Source organism: Populus trichocarpa, chromosome 9 (genome assembly GCF_000002775.5).
Source record: "Populus trichocarpa isolate Nisqually-1 chromosome 9, P.trichocarpa_v4.1, whole genome shotgun sequence".
Taxonomy (NCBI): domain Eukaryota; kingdom Viridiplantae; phylum Streptophyta; class Magnoliopsida; order Malpighiales; family Salicaceae; genus Populus; species Populus trichocarpa.
Genome location: NC_037293.2, coordinates 3,974,761 through 3,990,586, shown reverse-complemented (window position 1 = coordinate 3,990,586; position 15,826 = coordinate 3,974,761). Strand labels below are relative to the sequence as shown.

General features: G+C 34.2%; 2 protein-coding genes across 3 annotated transcripts; both read left to right on the top strand.

The window, feature by feature from the left end:
* Window positions 1-979: 979 nt before the first annotated feature.
* LOC7489269 (osmotin-like protein) lies at window positions 980-1,964 on the top strand. Its single transcript, XM_024608084.2, has one exon. The coding sequence runs from the start codon at window positions 1,022-1,024 to the stop codon at window positions 1,763-1,765; it is 744 nt and encodes a 247-aa protein (XP_024463852.1). The 5' UTR covers window positions 980-1,021; the 3' UTR covers window positions 1,766-1,964.
* Window positions 1,965-8,441: 6,477 nt separating this feature from the next.
* On the top strand, window positions 8,442-14,260 carry LOC7489271 (uncharacterized). Of its 2 annotated transcripts, none has more exons than XM_024608981.2 (7): window positions 8,442-8,610; window positions 8,761-9,170; window positions 10,286-10,440; window positions 11,766-11,861; window positions 12,411-12,667; window positions 13,221-13,441; window positions 13,632-14,260. In XM_024608981.2, the coding sequence occupies exons 2-7, from the start codon at window positions 8,844-8,846 to the stop codon at window positions 13,989-13,991; spliced, it is 1,416 nt and encodes a 471-aa protein (XP_024464749.2). In that variant the 5' UTR covers window positions 8,442-8,610; window positions 8,761-8,843; the 3' UTR covers window positions 13,992-14,260. The 2 variants fall into 2 exon arrangements, with proteins under 2 accessions (XP_024464749.2, XP_024464750.2); XM_024608982.2 differs by having other exon boundaries at window positions 8,453-8,643.
* Window positions 14,261-15,826: the final 1,566 nt, after the last annotated feature.

The window sequence follows — 15,826 nt, the reverse complement described above, 5'->3', positions numbered from 1 at the left end:
TGTGTTTATCGAATCAGACCTTATTCACTGCTAAGATTGTGTTCGGGAAGATGGTAGATGTCGAGGGTTGTGCATGGATCCACAGAAAAAGCAAAAACACGAAAATCTTATTTTTTATAGATAAGATTTTTATACAGAGTTGAGTTGAGTTGAGTTGAGTTTTACCTAACATCATCGATCTCGAACAGCTGATGCTAGAACACTGATATGAGAAAACGAGGCCAATCCGAATCTACTTTTTTTAAAAAAAAATGCAAGCAAAAGTTAAAGTTTCACCACATTCCATGCTCTTTACAATGCTTCTTTATTAATTATTTAGTTGTTTTGTTTTATTATACTCTTAACTTGTCCATTTGCTAAATAACATATTGCAAATTAAGGCACAGGAAGCAAAATTTCTCAATGCTAAAATCAACATACGGCCATTAACCAATATCAAATCTTTTCTTTCGCATTCAAACTTGACATTAATTAGTTCTTGTAGGAAAAAATAAACATATGATTAGTTCTACGATTTTTCACATTTTTTTCCTAAATGATTAAAATGCCACCACCTTCACGATGACGGTATAGGTAGTTGCACAAACCACAGAGTAATGGCTTCTTCAAATGACCCCAAAGCCAGAAGAATCCCCCTCCAATTTGCCCTTGGCATATTTCGGCTCCTGCATAATTCTATGACGATTCAATCCTTCCAATCAACTTTCAAACCAGAAGTATTCTAATTAATTGTAGTCGGCAGGGAAAGCTTTCTGAATTCCTGACGGCTCAAGCCCTCAGAATTCAAAAGGGCTAGAAAACGTGCAACCTCATCTGAAAATACACAAAAGCACTCCAAAAAGCACATTTTCACCTTCCTCCCTCCCCACTCAACATTTAAGGAGAGGGGTATGTATGGTATTACGACATCACCCACAGAGGAAAAGAGAAAAGCTCGAAATCATGCATTCTTATCTCAAACCCTCAATGATTATAAGTAGTACACTTCCGTCACACTTGTCTCTTGAACCTAAAGGAAAAAATGACTACTGCTAGGCCAATCTTCGCGTGTGCTTTCGTTATACTGTGCACCCTTTTCCATGCAGCCCGCCCAGAGCTCATCTTAACATTAGTCAACAACTGTCCCTTCACTATCTACCCAGCAATCCAGCCCAACGCGGGGCACCCCGTCCTCGAAAAGGGAGGCTTCCCTCTCCAAACTCTCACCCACCGCTCCTTCCGTGCACCAGACCAGCACTGGTCAGGTCGGATCTGGGGCCGCACTGGATGCACCCACTCCAACGGAAAATTTCAGTGCACCACAGGTGATTGCAACAACAGAATCGAATGCAACGGCCTCGGTGGAGCCCCCCCTGCCACTTTGGCACAGATTACCCTCCACCACGGCCACAACGACTTCTCCTCTTATGGAGTGTCCCTTGTCGACGGTTTTAACCTCCCTATGACTGTGACCCCACACGAAGGCAAAGGGGTGTGCCCTGTGGTAGGTTGCAGGGCCAATCTGCTGTCCACGTGCCCAGATGAGCTAAAGTTCAGGTCATCGGCCGGTCATGTTGTGGGGTGTAAGAGTGGGTGTGAGGCGTTTGGAACGGATGAGCTGTGCTGCAGGAACCATTACAATAGTCCACAGACGTGTAGGGCTTCTAGCTTCTCTGAGTTCTTTAAGCATGCGTGTCCTGCCACGTTTACTTATGCTCATGATAGTCCATCGCTCACGCATGAGTGTTCTTCGCCACGTGAACTTAAAGTTATCTTTTGTCACTAAAAGAGTCTGTAAGTAGCAAAGTCGAAGAATGAATATCGTATCTATGTTTTGGTCTTTTGTATGATCTATCCTAATTCTCTCTCTGGCCCAGCTTGGAATATTAGGAAAGATTGATAATGTCATAATCTTCTGGTCTTTATGTTGTGTGTATGGGAATGTCATGTTTGGGGTTTCTGTTTAATCAAATCTTAATTTTAGATGCTTTCGTCTTGCTAGCTAGTTTCCAAATTAATCTTAATTATTCTGAAAGAAAAATTAGGTTTCAGACCATCACAGATTTGGCAAACTGATTCCCAGAATTGCGAACTCTGTAGTTGATTGGATAGCCAGACCCAACTAGGTTATTTTTGTGCCCAGTGGACTGGGTTGCTAATTAAGTAATTAACCTTCATAAACCTGAAAACAGATAGCTAGGACTCCCCTGGATATTATATTGTGTGAGATTAGGATCACATGCATTCATCATTGGATCATCGGGCTTTTATTAGTTGGATTAGTATAAAAATATTATAATCCTTGTTCTGTCATATCCCAAATTTACCAAGAGCAAAATAAAATAATTTACTAATCCAATTCAGTATGCCCTAAACAATTATATAAAACAACTACTTGTTTTATCCTCTTTAATTTGTTCTGTCCAATCTCACCTCTCCAGCTGCTCGAAAGTTACCTTCCTGTCACCGGAATTGCTTTCCATGTTTTTTTAACTTGAACCACAGAAGAAGTAACCGGCGATTACGTAGGGGGAAAAAAGAAAAGAAAAAAAAAAGGCGTGTCTGCACTGCAAGGGACTGGTGCAGCTCTATTTTTGAGGTCTGAAAGAATCCGATACGTCGAGCAAAAGACAAGGAAATCAGACAAGACAGTACAGAAAGGTTCAAAATGTAAGGACCAAATGTTTTCGCATTTTTTTTAATTTAGTTTAATGTAGGTGTCCGGGTCAGCTTGTGTGTATCTCTATTAATCTCACGGATTCTAAAATTAACGACCATGTAAGTCTTTAGTAGCCATCATATAAACAATTACAAGGCTCAAACCTCTTATCACTTAGCTACCTTCTATATGGTTATGTTTTCGCATTTTTATACATCCGATACCTATCCATCCATCCTTGTTTCTCTAATACAGAGCCAATCACGTGAAACCTTACTTTATTATACGCTTCTCTTGTTTATATATCAGAGTGCCCAGATGCTGTACGTGCACCTGCAATTGCACGTTCCATGCATCAAAGGCTGTACGTGCACCTGCTATTTCACGCTGCAATTGCACGTTCCATGCATCAAAGGCTGTACGTGCACCTGCTATTTCACGTTAAATACATCATGTTTTTTAGTTCCGTAATTTTTTAAACAAACAGGCACTTACGATAAAAGTGTATTTGGATTTTAATAGGTGTATTTTAAAATGTTTTTTATATAAAAATAAATTAAAATAAATTATTTTTATATTTTAAAAATTATTTTTTGATATTAACATATTAAAATGATATAATAAATTTATTTTAAATAAAAAAATTTTAAATTTTAAGGGAACACGGTTTGCACGCATTCCCAAACACTCCCTTATCTATTTCGGTAATTTTTTGTTATTTTTTTTAAAAAAAAATTGTAAATTATAATTTTCCTTAACAAAGTTCTAAAAAATTTTCCAGTGAAATTTATATAAAATTATAATATTTATTAATTAATTAAAAATTTTTAAATCTATGGTTAAAGTAAAATGCAAACTACACCACAGTACTATACTATATAAACAAATAAGCCTAAGTTGCTGCTTTTCTAATTGGCAAATATGGGACTTCGTGGCATGCGGTAATTTCTAGCTTTTTAAATATTTTATAAATTATCTTTTGCTAGAAAAAAAATTAAATTAATATTTTTTATATATATTTTTTTATGATTTTAATATGTTTATATAAAAAATAAATAAATAATTTTAATAAAAATATTATTTTAATATATTTTCAATTAAAAAACATTTATAAAATGCACGATTCAACACGTTATCAAACACACTTCCTGCCAATGATTTATCCCTTTGTTTATTATAAGGATATTCAAAAAACCAAAGTATGTGTAAAATTTGCACTATCCAACCCAATCCAATCAATTAAAGTTGGTTAATGTGAATGTTATAAATAATAGTATATTAAAAAAATTTAATAAATAAATATCACAGATCGAGATCGAGATAAAATATAAGTTAAGATATTTAAAAATTGTGTTAGTGTCGTATAAGATGCAATTCTCTATGTTCGTGTTGTCGGTTCTGAAACTTCTTTCTTATTCCTCCATGGCTATTCCTCTGTGGCTAGCTAGAAATATTAACAAGAAAGTAGAGAAGTTTGTTGTGTCTTATAGATCTGGAACTGTAAATATTAATTTCATCCTTTGTTTTTCATATAATTACTCCATTTTTTTTCCGCCACTAGATTAATTTTGCTCTCTTGTTATGCGGATTGCAGACAAGAGTTCTGCAGATCTGACAAGCAATTCAATTGTATATGGTAAACTATTTTATCCAATTATCAGCCTTAGTAAATCCATGTTTCTTAGAATCGTCAAAGAATAAGGGATTTATATGCCCAAACCTTATGGATATTTGTAATAAAAAAAAAATTATCAAACCTTATATTTTCAACTCTCTCGGATCCAGAAAAAATTAAATGAATCAAGTTGATAATTTGTAAAATATCAAAAATTAAATTGATTATAATTATCGACTTGAATCCGACCGATTATATCTATTAACACCCTTGATTTGATTATTTAGAAGTTTGATTACGGTAAATAGGGTCTCTCTAGTACAAGGTCCACAAGCAGCTTACATTTAGACACAAAAATAAATAAATAAATTATATCAGCCATATATAAAATTAAATCTGAGATACTAAAATAAAAAAATAGATATCAAAATATGGAGTTTTCTCGGAATATTATGAAACATGTATCGAAACATTTACCTTAAAGACATTAGAAATGCGGCCCGCGCTACGTTGCTGGTCAATTTTTTTTATGTAAAAAATATAAAAAAAGTTAAGATTTAAGAGTGTTAGGTATTTCTGCAAAGTTATACCTAAGAGCATTGAGTTTGTCTGCTACGCCTGACTTAGAAGTTATATTTATAATATTAATAATAATATTAAACTTGCATGACCCAAGTTTAAGTGAGTTTGGTTGCAACATCAAACCCGGAGCCTTGGATATGGGTCTGGCTGCAAAGTCGTGTTATAAAAATATAATAATTAAAAAAGAAAAAATTTAATATTACATAATGAAATTAAAAAAAAGATTAATTGAAAAGAAAAAAACAATAAAGCAAAGCATTATTCCGATAAATAGAGCTTTACAAGGAGGGGTACAGTAAAATCCTCTCATGAGATCACAATAATCTAATGAACAATAAACAAAACAAATCATAAAGTTTAATTCTTAATCAAATCGATATTAAAAGATGAAATTCAAAGAAAAAAACTACTTAAGAAAAAAAAAAAAAAACTGAATCAACTGGTTTAACCCGTTAAACCTGGGATTCGTGTCATGAAATTGGAAATAAAAAGGTTGATGCCTTTTAGTTATAGTTAATTACAATATTTAAAGATGAAATTGGAAGGAAAAAACCAATGAAGAAAAAGAAAAAAAATTTGTATCAACTGGGTTGACCCACCAAATCAGGTTACAAAGAAAAGAAAGCCTACATGAAGAAAAAACTAATGAAGAAATAGAAAAAGAATTTGAATTAACTGGGTTAACCCTTCAAACCAGGTTAACCAGTCAAACTTGGGATTCACGTCATGAAAGTTTGATAACTGAATAGGGAAAAAAAATTGACGGGTTACCCAGAATTAATTGGGCTAACCCGTGAAACCGGGTTAACCCGTCAAACTCGGAATTTGTGTCATGAAAGTCTGATAACTAAATAGAAAGAAATTTAAAATTAACAAACTAAGCTAAACGAAAAAAATTAATTAAAAATAAAGGTCGAAAAAAAAAATTGAGGGACCTAGAGCAAAGCTAAGAAAGAAGAGAGAGAAATTACAGGAAATAAGCCAAGGAGAAAAAAACAAAAAAAAAATTCCGGGTTAACTCGTCAAATCAGGTTAACCCGTTAAATTCTCAGCTATAAATAATGTGTCAGAATATGAGGCCCTTTCGGTCAGGTTACGTTTGGAAGAAACCCTAAAACGTACATCTATTGAAAGTTCACAGTGATTCCCAACTGGTGGTTGGTCAATGTCATGGAATATATGAAGCCAAAGAACCTATAATCCAACAATATCTTTAAATAGTCTTACTTCACTTTAAGAGGATTGGAGAACCCCAATTAAAAATTCTTTATTTGATGGAGAAATACCTTCAAATAGAAATGAAGTAACTCGTTTGATGGGAAGAGCAGCAGGGTATTGTATTTTTAACAACATTTTGTATTAAAGATTTATTTTAGCTTCACTTGGTTAGGAGTTATCATGCTCTGGGTATTATCTATAGGGGTCCTGGACACTTGTTCTTTCCCTTTGAGGTTTGAAGCCTTTTAAGAACTCTTGTCTTCTCTTCTTCCAGGGGAGGTGGGGAAGTATCAATTCTAGACCTTGGGCCAATCCTAACGGCCGTTGATCTCTAGTGAGTGCCACTAATTTCTAACCTAAAGGTAAAATCCCCCTTAAAGGTACTTATTTCTTTCTTTTTCTAGAAGTCATTTTAAATCTTTTAATGAAGAGATGAAAAATTACAACAAAAAGTTTACAAGAAAAGAAAAGGATGGATATTTGGTTTACCTTAACAGGAAAACTCCTTCTAAAATAAAATTATCTTTTTCTGGTGACTTAAAACTTCTAAGTTAAGGAAATAGAGAATTTTTTTTAGCAAAAGTAAAAACACACAATTTGAAGTGAATAAAGGTTTTTACACGAGCCATTTTTTTTTTTAGCAATAAATAAAGGACAAATGACATCTCATTATACCTTAGAAAAGCTAAAAGTCAACAAATATTCATTGCATATGGTCAGGTGATCTTCCTAAGATATTTGCTTCATCTTCCCTATGAAATCCTTTTAAATCACCAAGGCTTAGAAACCGTTTAGGAACACGGTGCAAACCGCGTTCCCAAAAAATTCAATTTTTTTTTGCTAAAATTTAATATGTTTTGTATGTTTTGGATCGTTTTGATGTGCTGATGTCAAAAATAATTTTTAAAAAATAAAAAAACATCATTGGCATGCATTTCGGCACGAAAAGTTATTTGAAAAGCAACCGCAACCACACTGCCAAACATACTCTTAAACACCTTTTTCCCAAGGAAAGAGAAGACGTATCCTGAATGCTAGTCTCCTAAGACATCTCTTAAACCTTTATGAGTGATACACATTAAAAGCTTGGGGGAGGGGGAACGGATAAGGTAATTATTTTTTGCATAACTTTTTTAGACTAGAAAAAGTCTAGAACAAGGTGGGTTTGACAATATATTAGACCCCAAAACACTTGCGTTCGGTAATTATCTGAACCCAATGTAAATTATGTCTGATGATGTATCGAACCTAAGGCAATACGGGCCAGGTGAAATGTCAGACCCAATACATTTGGGTTCACCATTTAGCTGAACCCAAGCTAATATGGGCTTGACGAGATGCCAAACCCAATATATTTGGGTTCAGCAGTCAGCTGAACCTCAAAAAACATAAGTCTAACGAGATGTTAGATCGAATATGTTCGAGTTCAATAATTTATTGAACCCAAAAGAACATGATCATAGTGGGGCATTTCTCAAGACTTTTCAGTCATTTTAATGAGTTCAAGTTCATTAAGATGTTTTTAAATATTCATCTTGGAATAGAAAATGTGCAACTCTATCACTAAGAGCATCCACGCTCCCTTAAATTTTAAAATTTATTTTTTTTATTAAAATTTATTTTTTTATATTTTCAGATCGTTTTGATATGTTAATATCAAAAATAATATTTTAATATATTTTTAAATAAAATACACTTTAAACTACAAATTTTTCCGTAATCTCAGAAACACCTAGTTGCATTGCCATCTACGCGGTTTAGAATTTTGAGGAAGCCATCGGTGTTCTTCTCAAGTAGAATTCGGTCAACGTATTAACTACTAATTTCACGGGGACACCATTTTTATTTTTTATTATTATTATTTTTTTTTTCATTTTTGGTCGTACATGTGTTGTGTTATCAGGAGAGCTGTAAATGGCTCCATGTTCACGTTCTGGTCCTACGCTTTCTCTTACTCTTTCAGTTTCTGGATTTCAGGGTAAACTATACTCTCACCCTTTAAATTCATCATGTTTTCACTTCTAATTCCATAGTTTAAGATTTATCAATATCACCCCTGTATCTCTTATCAAGTTTCAGTTTTACCCCTCTCTCTACACCGAATACCAACAAAAAGCTAACTTTTGTATTACTTTTATTTTATTTTTTCTTAATCATCACTCATGTTTTCCTCTCAAATGAATATATATATATATATATATAACATCTCACACAAACAGTTAACAACCTAAAAGTAAGAAAAATCTAGGCCAAACTTAATAAGCCCACTATTTAATTTAATGGTTGGGTAACATTGGAAACTAGAAGGGTAATATTGAAATATTCCAAACTATAGGAGTAGAATTTGAACATTGATAGATTTATAGGCTTGAGATGGAAATTTTACCAGCTACAAGGAAAAACACAGGGCAATCAAAACATTACACAAGAAATCTGTCTTTCTTGTTTCCCTTTCCTCATAGTAAAAGATGGAACCAAAAAACTGTGCCTTTCCTTCTCTGTCTCCCCTTTGAATCCTATTGACGTCGTTTGCTCAGATCCATATGAAGATTTTCCGGTATCCTTTTTTCTTTTTCTTTTGTTCTATCAGGTAGGATTTAATATATTATAGATACTGAGTTTGAATTTAGGAATAGTTTGATTTGATGTCAATAATTAGCAAGTATTGCCACAAAAAATGTGCTGATCACGGTCATGCTATTTTCAGATTGGATTTTGCGCAAAACCCATTTGATGAAATGCCACCAGTTTAAATAAGGGAAATAAATTGGGTGAACCCTCTCCCATGGGATGGGAGACCCACTGCATAATTTTGGTAAAAATCAAGGGCAAGGGCAGACTGCTGTTTATAAGAGAAACATAATTGCTTCTAGTCTTAAAGCATGTCCTCTGAGTGCTTACAAGCATATAGTTTCTTCAAGACATGTTACTGGCCCAGTTGGTCAGGTAGCAATATTTTTACTCAAAGTTGCTGCGTTAGAGACAGTGCGAAGGGTTTCGAGGTGTAAATGTCCCCATGTGTGGAATGGTCTTCAGGCTTTGCAACTTCTTTGCTATCCACCGTTTAAGTGGATTCAAAGATGGGCTCCCTTCAAGGGCTTGGTTAAAGGCGTACAGGTTGTTTCTTACTCCTTACTTATTCTCCGTCATCGCAATCAAATAAAATTGCTAATGTTTTGTCAATTGTTTCACACACGCACTAGTTATTTACATCCTTAGCAATAACTGAAGGCAGACATGTTTGCATTTATACTGAGGATTCTTATATTAATTTTTTGTTTTTAAGTAATGTGTAGTTCAAATTATGGCTGCGAGGAAATATTTACATAGTGCACTAGCAGTGTTAAAGCCGTGTTTGTCTTTTATGTATGTGGTTCTTTTAATGAATTACTGATAAGTAAACATAGTATGAAAAGAAGCACTTGTATATAAGTAATGTGATGGAGATGGAGAGGGTTGAGAGAGTAGAATCAGGCAAATGCTCTGGGAGTTGAAGTTTTCTGCATGTGAAAATGCCAAGGGATCCATGGAAGGGATGAAGAATTGAGTGTGCACGTGTAATTGTTGAGTGATAACTGGTTAGGATTAGGTGGTGGTTTCATGGATGATGTGATGGTGAGGGTATTGAGCCTTAGTGAGAGAATTCAGAGAGAGTTCAATGTGTTTGGAATGAGCCAAGGGTTTATTCATTCCAAATGATCTTGTGGTTATATTGAAGACAAGTACTTTCACAAATAACAAAGTGACGCAAATAGGAGGGAAGGATAACGAGGTTTGTTACATGTCAAAACCCTCAAAAATCAGAAACACAATAAGTATAGGGAGACTCTTAAAATATTTAATTTTATTCATTCATGTCTCCACTTATCAAAAGACTATTACAACAAAAATTAGAAAACCCTAATAATACTGGATGGAAAAAAATAAACTAGGAAAAATATACCCTTTAAATAGGAAAAAAACTAGAAAAGCATCATAATAGAAAAACTCCAGGGGCTCTTTCTCCCTTCAACTATTTTCACAAACTAAAATTGCTTAAAATGTAATTATCTTTTCTCCGCACAAACTAAAACTGCTTAACCTGTAATTATCTTTTCTCTGCACTTTCTTGTTATGGTTGGTTGAGGTCACAATGAATAATTTTCTATTCTCTTCTTGTGATCTACATGCTGTTTATATTTAAATATTATTTCCTGGAGATAATTTTAGTTGCTTTCCTTCCTTGCTTATAGATGTTTTCAAGGCCGTTATTAGTCCTTTCAGTTGCAACAGCTATATCTGATCAATCAAACCGCAGTGGTGAAAACTCAAATGGCACTAATAATTCTCATGCTGATTCAGAAACATGTTCTGAGTCGCTCTCTGCACGTTCTTCTTTTGAAACTAGGTAAATAGATGATAACATTTGCAATGATTTAAATATTATAATCGTGGAGATCATAAGATTTTTTTTTTATATAAAGACATTTAGTTCTTTTGTAGCTAATTTTCTCCACTTTTATGTGAAACTTTTTACATTTAAACATCTTCTCACTTGGTGAACTGGAATCTTAAAATCAAACCATTGGATTCTTATAAAAATAGTTTAAATAAGCAATTTAATCAATGGTAAAGCTTGTAGTGCATGTTGTTGTTGTTCGGTTTATTATTACGTGAGAGATAGTTGTAAGTTCGTGACTTTAAAATCAAATGCCGGGTATTTTATGATTGTAATTTGAATTTTAGGTTGTGTTTGGGAACGTGGTTGAAACCGCATTTCCCAAAAATTTGATTTTTTTTGCTTAAAATTAATTTTTTTTTATGTTTTTGAATCGTTTTGATGTGCTGATATCAAAAATGATTTTTAAAAAAATGAAAAAAAACATTATTTTGATGTATTTCCGAGCGAAAACACTTTGAAAAACAATCGCTACTACACTTCCAAACACCCTCTTAATGTTCAGTTTTGGGTTTATGGGGTGTCACATCTAAAGAAACAGACTGAATTGTGCCTTGCTGGAATCGGTAATTGCAGATAAAAGATGGCTATATTGTGACTGGATGCTTCCTAACTTTGACTAAGGGCTTGGGTTGAGCTGTCAATTAACAGTGGCTAATTAGACACAAAAATAATAAATTTATCGTACTTTTCAAATTTCTATATGTTTCCTTCCCCACATCTGTATGTGGCATTTTCATCCTTCAACTTATCCATGAAGGAATTGGTTGACTTAAGAATTATCTGCGAGCCTGCAACCTTGATTCTTGAATCTTAGTTTTGACAAAAATATGAGTTCACTGTCTTAAACAAACACAGTGTCAAGTTTTGGGTAAAGGATATCTGTACAAAAACTTTATGGAAGAGGCTGGGTTTTTGAGCTGGATTTGGCAATTGATGGCTTGGGGCTTTATTTTATATGGGTTCAGTAAGTCCATGAGAAATCTATTTTAGTGCTTTCTGTGGCATGGGTATTTGTTTTGGATGTCTTTGGTATGCTTGCTAGCTGGATATCTACCCGGCTCTGTTGTTGATGTTTTTTCTTGGTCAGTCATTGTTCAATGAGGTTTAAGCTTATGGTCTTATTGTCTCTCTTGAATATGGTCTGCTGGGTGTATTGTTTTCATTTCTTTTATACTTTTTTGGTTATGATATTTTACTAAAGAAATTTGTTTGGGACCTTGAACTACTTCTGGAGGTTTTTTACAAGTTTATGGCTTTCATCTGATCTGCAGGACTTCTAGTGGGGCCTTTCAAAGTCTAGCATCTGAAAATTGGTTGATACAACTGCTTACGGAACTAGAAAATCAAGGAATCACATTACCAGAAAGGTGGTCTTTTACTTCTGATGCATCAATAATGTGAAAAGATGAGCAGAGTGGTTTTCATGTTCTGGATTCTAGTTTTGTGATCTTTTTTAATAACTTTACAGAAAATTAGTTCCATTGTGGATCATTCTGCATGCTACTTTATCAAATGAAATGTGACCAGGCTCTGTTTTGAAGACCTCAACACGTTCATTCATTCCATACTTCTTTCTGTTCTGGAACCTGTTTTTGAGTTCATCATAAACTTGTCTTACAAAATTGACAAGTTCTAAGCAAGTTCGGGTCCCTATCTTCTTCCTGGCCTTACGCTTCAAGTCGATGTCTAAGAAAAATGTCCTATTCTCCAGTCCTGAGAATGAACTTCTAGCACTATGCTTTTTCCTCTGCTGTATTAGGTCTCCAAAAAATCTCGTATACGTCACCAATCAGCTGTCCATTTTGCTATGTTTCTCAAAAACATAACTTATTTGGAAACTCATTTCATAATCTTAAATACTTTGAACTTCTTGGCTTTTCTTGTTGCAGCAGATCATGACATAGATGTTTATGCAGAATTAATGAGGACGAGCTCCGTAGATTTTATACTGCTGCAAATGGGGACTTTTCATGCTTTTTATTGTCAATTAAGAAGACAATCCGTTGGAGGGAGACTTATAGAATTCTTTCACAACAAGAGCTTGAAATGTGGTCAAATATGGTCTTCTGGCATGATCATGATATGCTGAACCGACCTTGCCTCATTGTGCGGCTTGGTCTAGCTTGTACCGGCTTGCCATCTCATGAGAGACCTCGATTTGCTCAAGCAATCAGTAAGTTCCATTTCTTTGACTATGTTATTTTGCTTATTGCCATATAGGCCATTGGATGCTGGCATTTCGATAATAAGGTTTTCCTCACCGTGGATAACAAAGTAAAACTGATGTTCCATGTAAGCAGTACCTCACTTTTAAATTCTGCATTGGAGGCAAATCAATTATGTTTCTCACCATCCAAAGTTTTGTAAGCTGGCTGTTAGCTAAAACTGTCCAAACTCTACCCATAAACAGGTCTTTATGGATGAACCCATGAACATAGATTGAATTGTGTAATCCTGACCATTGATGCTTTCGTTTATTGTCTATACTGAAAGCATTATCCTGTACGTTCAAAAATAGTAGCTGGTTACTTGCTATGCTAATAAAATGTTATTTTTCTGATGATGTAAGGATGAATTTTGAACTGATGGAATATCTCTTTTCAATTGCTTGTGTTAGTTTGAGTTTCGATATAAGCTGTTAACCTTTTGGTATGTTTGCTCTATTTGTTTGTCAATTTTGACATTTTCTGTGTTATGGCAATACCAATGGAATGGATATGCTCCAGTATCTCAGGTAGAGCATGGAGTCCAGCATTTAGTTGATGAAGATAGTCCACAGCTTACAGTTATTGTGGATTGTGATGGCATATCTCCATTGAAAATCCCCATGCAAATAATGAGATCCTGTTCTTCACTTCTGCAAGATAACTTCCCCAACTGTCTTGGCCATTTGCTTGTTATACGGCTTCCTCCAGTAGTTCGAGTAATTGCGCAAACCTTTATTCAAGTAAGCATAATCTCCCATTAGAATCTGAATGGTTGGTCTTCCTGCATTACATTTTCCATTTTTGTTGTTTTGGACTGTAGAAAGGAAGGGGTTATCTCTTTTTTGAAGTCCTAGTCATCATTTCAAGTAAAATCTATGCATGTATTCTCTCTCTTTACATGTGTAAACATGGATCTCTGGTTCTGTTCAGGTTCTGAAACCTGTCACGAGGAAGAAGCTGAGAATTGAAGGGAACATGAACCACAGGGTTCTCTCTAAGTACCTTAAGACAATCCCATCATGTTTAGGAGGCAATTGCACTTGTGAGATATGCTCAGACATTCACGTTAGGCAGCAGCCTCGATCTTCTATAAATGAGATCGACATGGCCAGGCCTTATTTTAGTGATGGCGAGGATCTTCCTTCACCACGACAGACTAGTCAGGCTGATGTACACGTGAGTGATAACTGGAACCACTTGTTGAGAACTCTTGTAATTGGCATTCTTATGGTGTGGATTGTTATAGCTCTCATTGCGGGAATATATGATCCTGAAAGCCGTCCCTTTTAGTCTCCTCAAGGCAGAGTAAAGCAGACCTTCTGTTTTCGTAATTTTCAGGTTAGCTTTTATTGTACACACCATAAAAATAAATGTTTTCGTAATTTTCAGGTTGCTTATATATCCCTGCGAATCCTATTTCTATGGTGATCAAAATAAATGTTTGTAAGAATAAGAATGATTTAAACTGTTGAGAAAAAATGTATTTTTTTAATCCAATTTCTTTTTTCTTATCAATGTATTTCTCTCGTTTAACGAAAACTTGTCTTTTCTACCGGTAATTGCAAGAGTTCAAATGATATAGCCGAGAGACTGCATGTATGATTATATGCATAGTGTACAAGAACTTCACCGAATCCAATTACAAAACTTCACCGAATCCAATTACAGTTAAAGGGCTCGGCCGAAACAATTTGAAAAGTTTAAAAAATATTTGAATTGCAGGACATACCGTCACAATTTTACCAATGCAAAGCAGTAGGTGATTGACATACTCTTAGCGCATTAAAATGAATGGGTGGTTATTTCATGTCATGGACAAATTCTACACTCTTGATTTAGAGTGAAATATGGCTTGAATTCTACGAACATAAATCATGTTATTGAAAACCTAGCTAATTGGATCGTGCTGTTTAATTTTAATGAACATGATCAACATTGATGTTTTAATTTCATGAGAAAATCTAAATCCAGTATTTTCCCTATAAAATATTTACTCGTTGCATATCTTAAGAGCAAAAAGGGGGAAGAAAGTTTAATCTGTTCATCCCTTAATTAAGATGATTATCCATGGTTTTTCAATGAACATGATCAACATTGATGTTTTAATTTCATGAGAAATCTAAATCCAATCTTTTCCCTATAAAATATTTACTTGTTGCATATCTTAAGACCAAAAAGGAGGGAAGAAAGTTTAATCTGTTCATCCCTTAAGATGATTATTCATGGTTTTTCTTTTTTTTTTTCTTTTCTAATCATGGTAAATTAACTGAATTATTTAAAATTAAAGTTTTAGAATAGTCACGCGATGAAGTTAGACGAGGATCTATTTTAAATAAATTATGTGGATAATTTAATAGATATGTTTATGGATTAGTGGAACAAGACTACATCCATGAAAAGGATTGGTGGCACTAAATCATTATAATAATTAAAATAATTATAATTTTTTATCTCATCAAAACTCAAAATCTTAAAGGAAATTTTTGATACCTAGTTACATGAAGTGGTGAATGCTTTAGATTACTGACATATACATTTCCTAAACCCCATGTTTAATGTGGTTAATTATATATATTTGTTGCTATTTGTATAGATTATTAAAGTAAGACACGAAGTCTTCTACTTTGGTGACCCGTCAAAGAATATTCAGGTGGCTGGGCTGCTCCAACATACTCGTGCACTTAAAAGTTGTTCATCACCTCTCTTTTTTCTCCTTTTAGAACTTTTCCTTTTATTTATTTATAATATTTATTTGGATTTATTTCTGTAAGGGAAGGGAAGACAAGTAAATGTGGCCTTTCGGATTCGGAACAGTTGGGGCATGCGACGTGGTGACAAAAAGGATTTCATATGTTATCACTCACTCGACTTGTTTCAATTTTTGGATGCTCATTTTGGTGCTCATATCATCAAAAAAATCTTCCACCTGTATCTCAATCTTCTTCTATATCATTCCATCTACTGCTGCCATTAATTTATTAAAACTAATTAATTTGTTCATCCTCTAGCCAGAGCTATAATATATATATATATATATATACACTCCATCTTATTACCAAAAACGCACTAATTGGGTGCATGGGTATTGGGGGCCTGGTAGTGCTACTGTCTCTCCATGCTCCTTA

Coding starts and splice junctions, on each gene's coding strand:
- LOC7489271 (XM_024608981.2), top strand. CDS start 8,844: ATGGGAGACCCACTGCATAATTTTGGTAAAAATCAAGGGCAAGGGCAG. Junction 9,171..10,285: donor GCTTGGTTAAAGGCGTACAG/GTTGTTTCTTAC, acceptor CCTTGCTTATAG/ATGTTTTCAAGGCCGTTATT. Junction 13,442..13,631: donor TTGCGCAAACCTTTATTCAA/GTAAGCATAATC, acceptor GGTTCTGTTCAG/GTTCTGAAACCTGTCACGAG.
- LOC7489269 (XM_024608084.2), top strand. CDS start 1,022: ATGACTACTGCTAGGCCAATCTTCGCGTGTGCTTTCGTTATACTGTGC.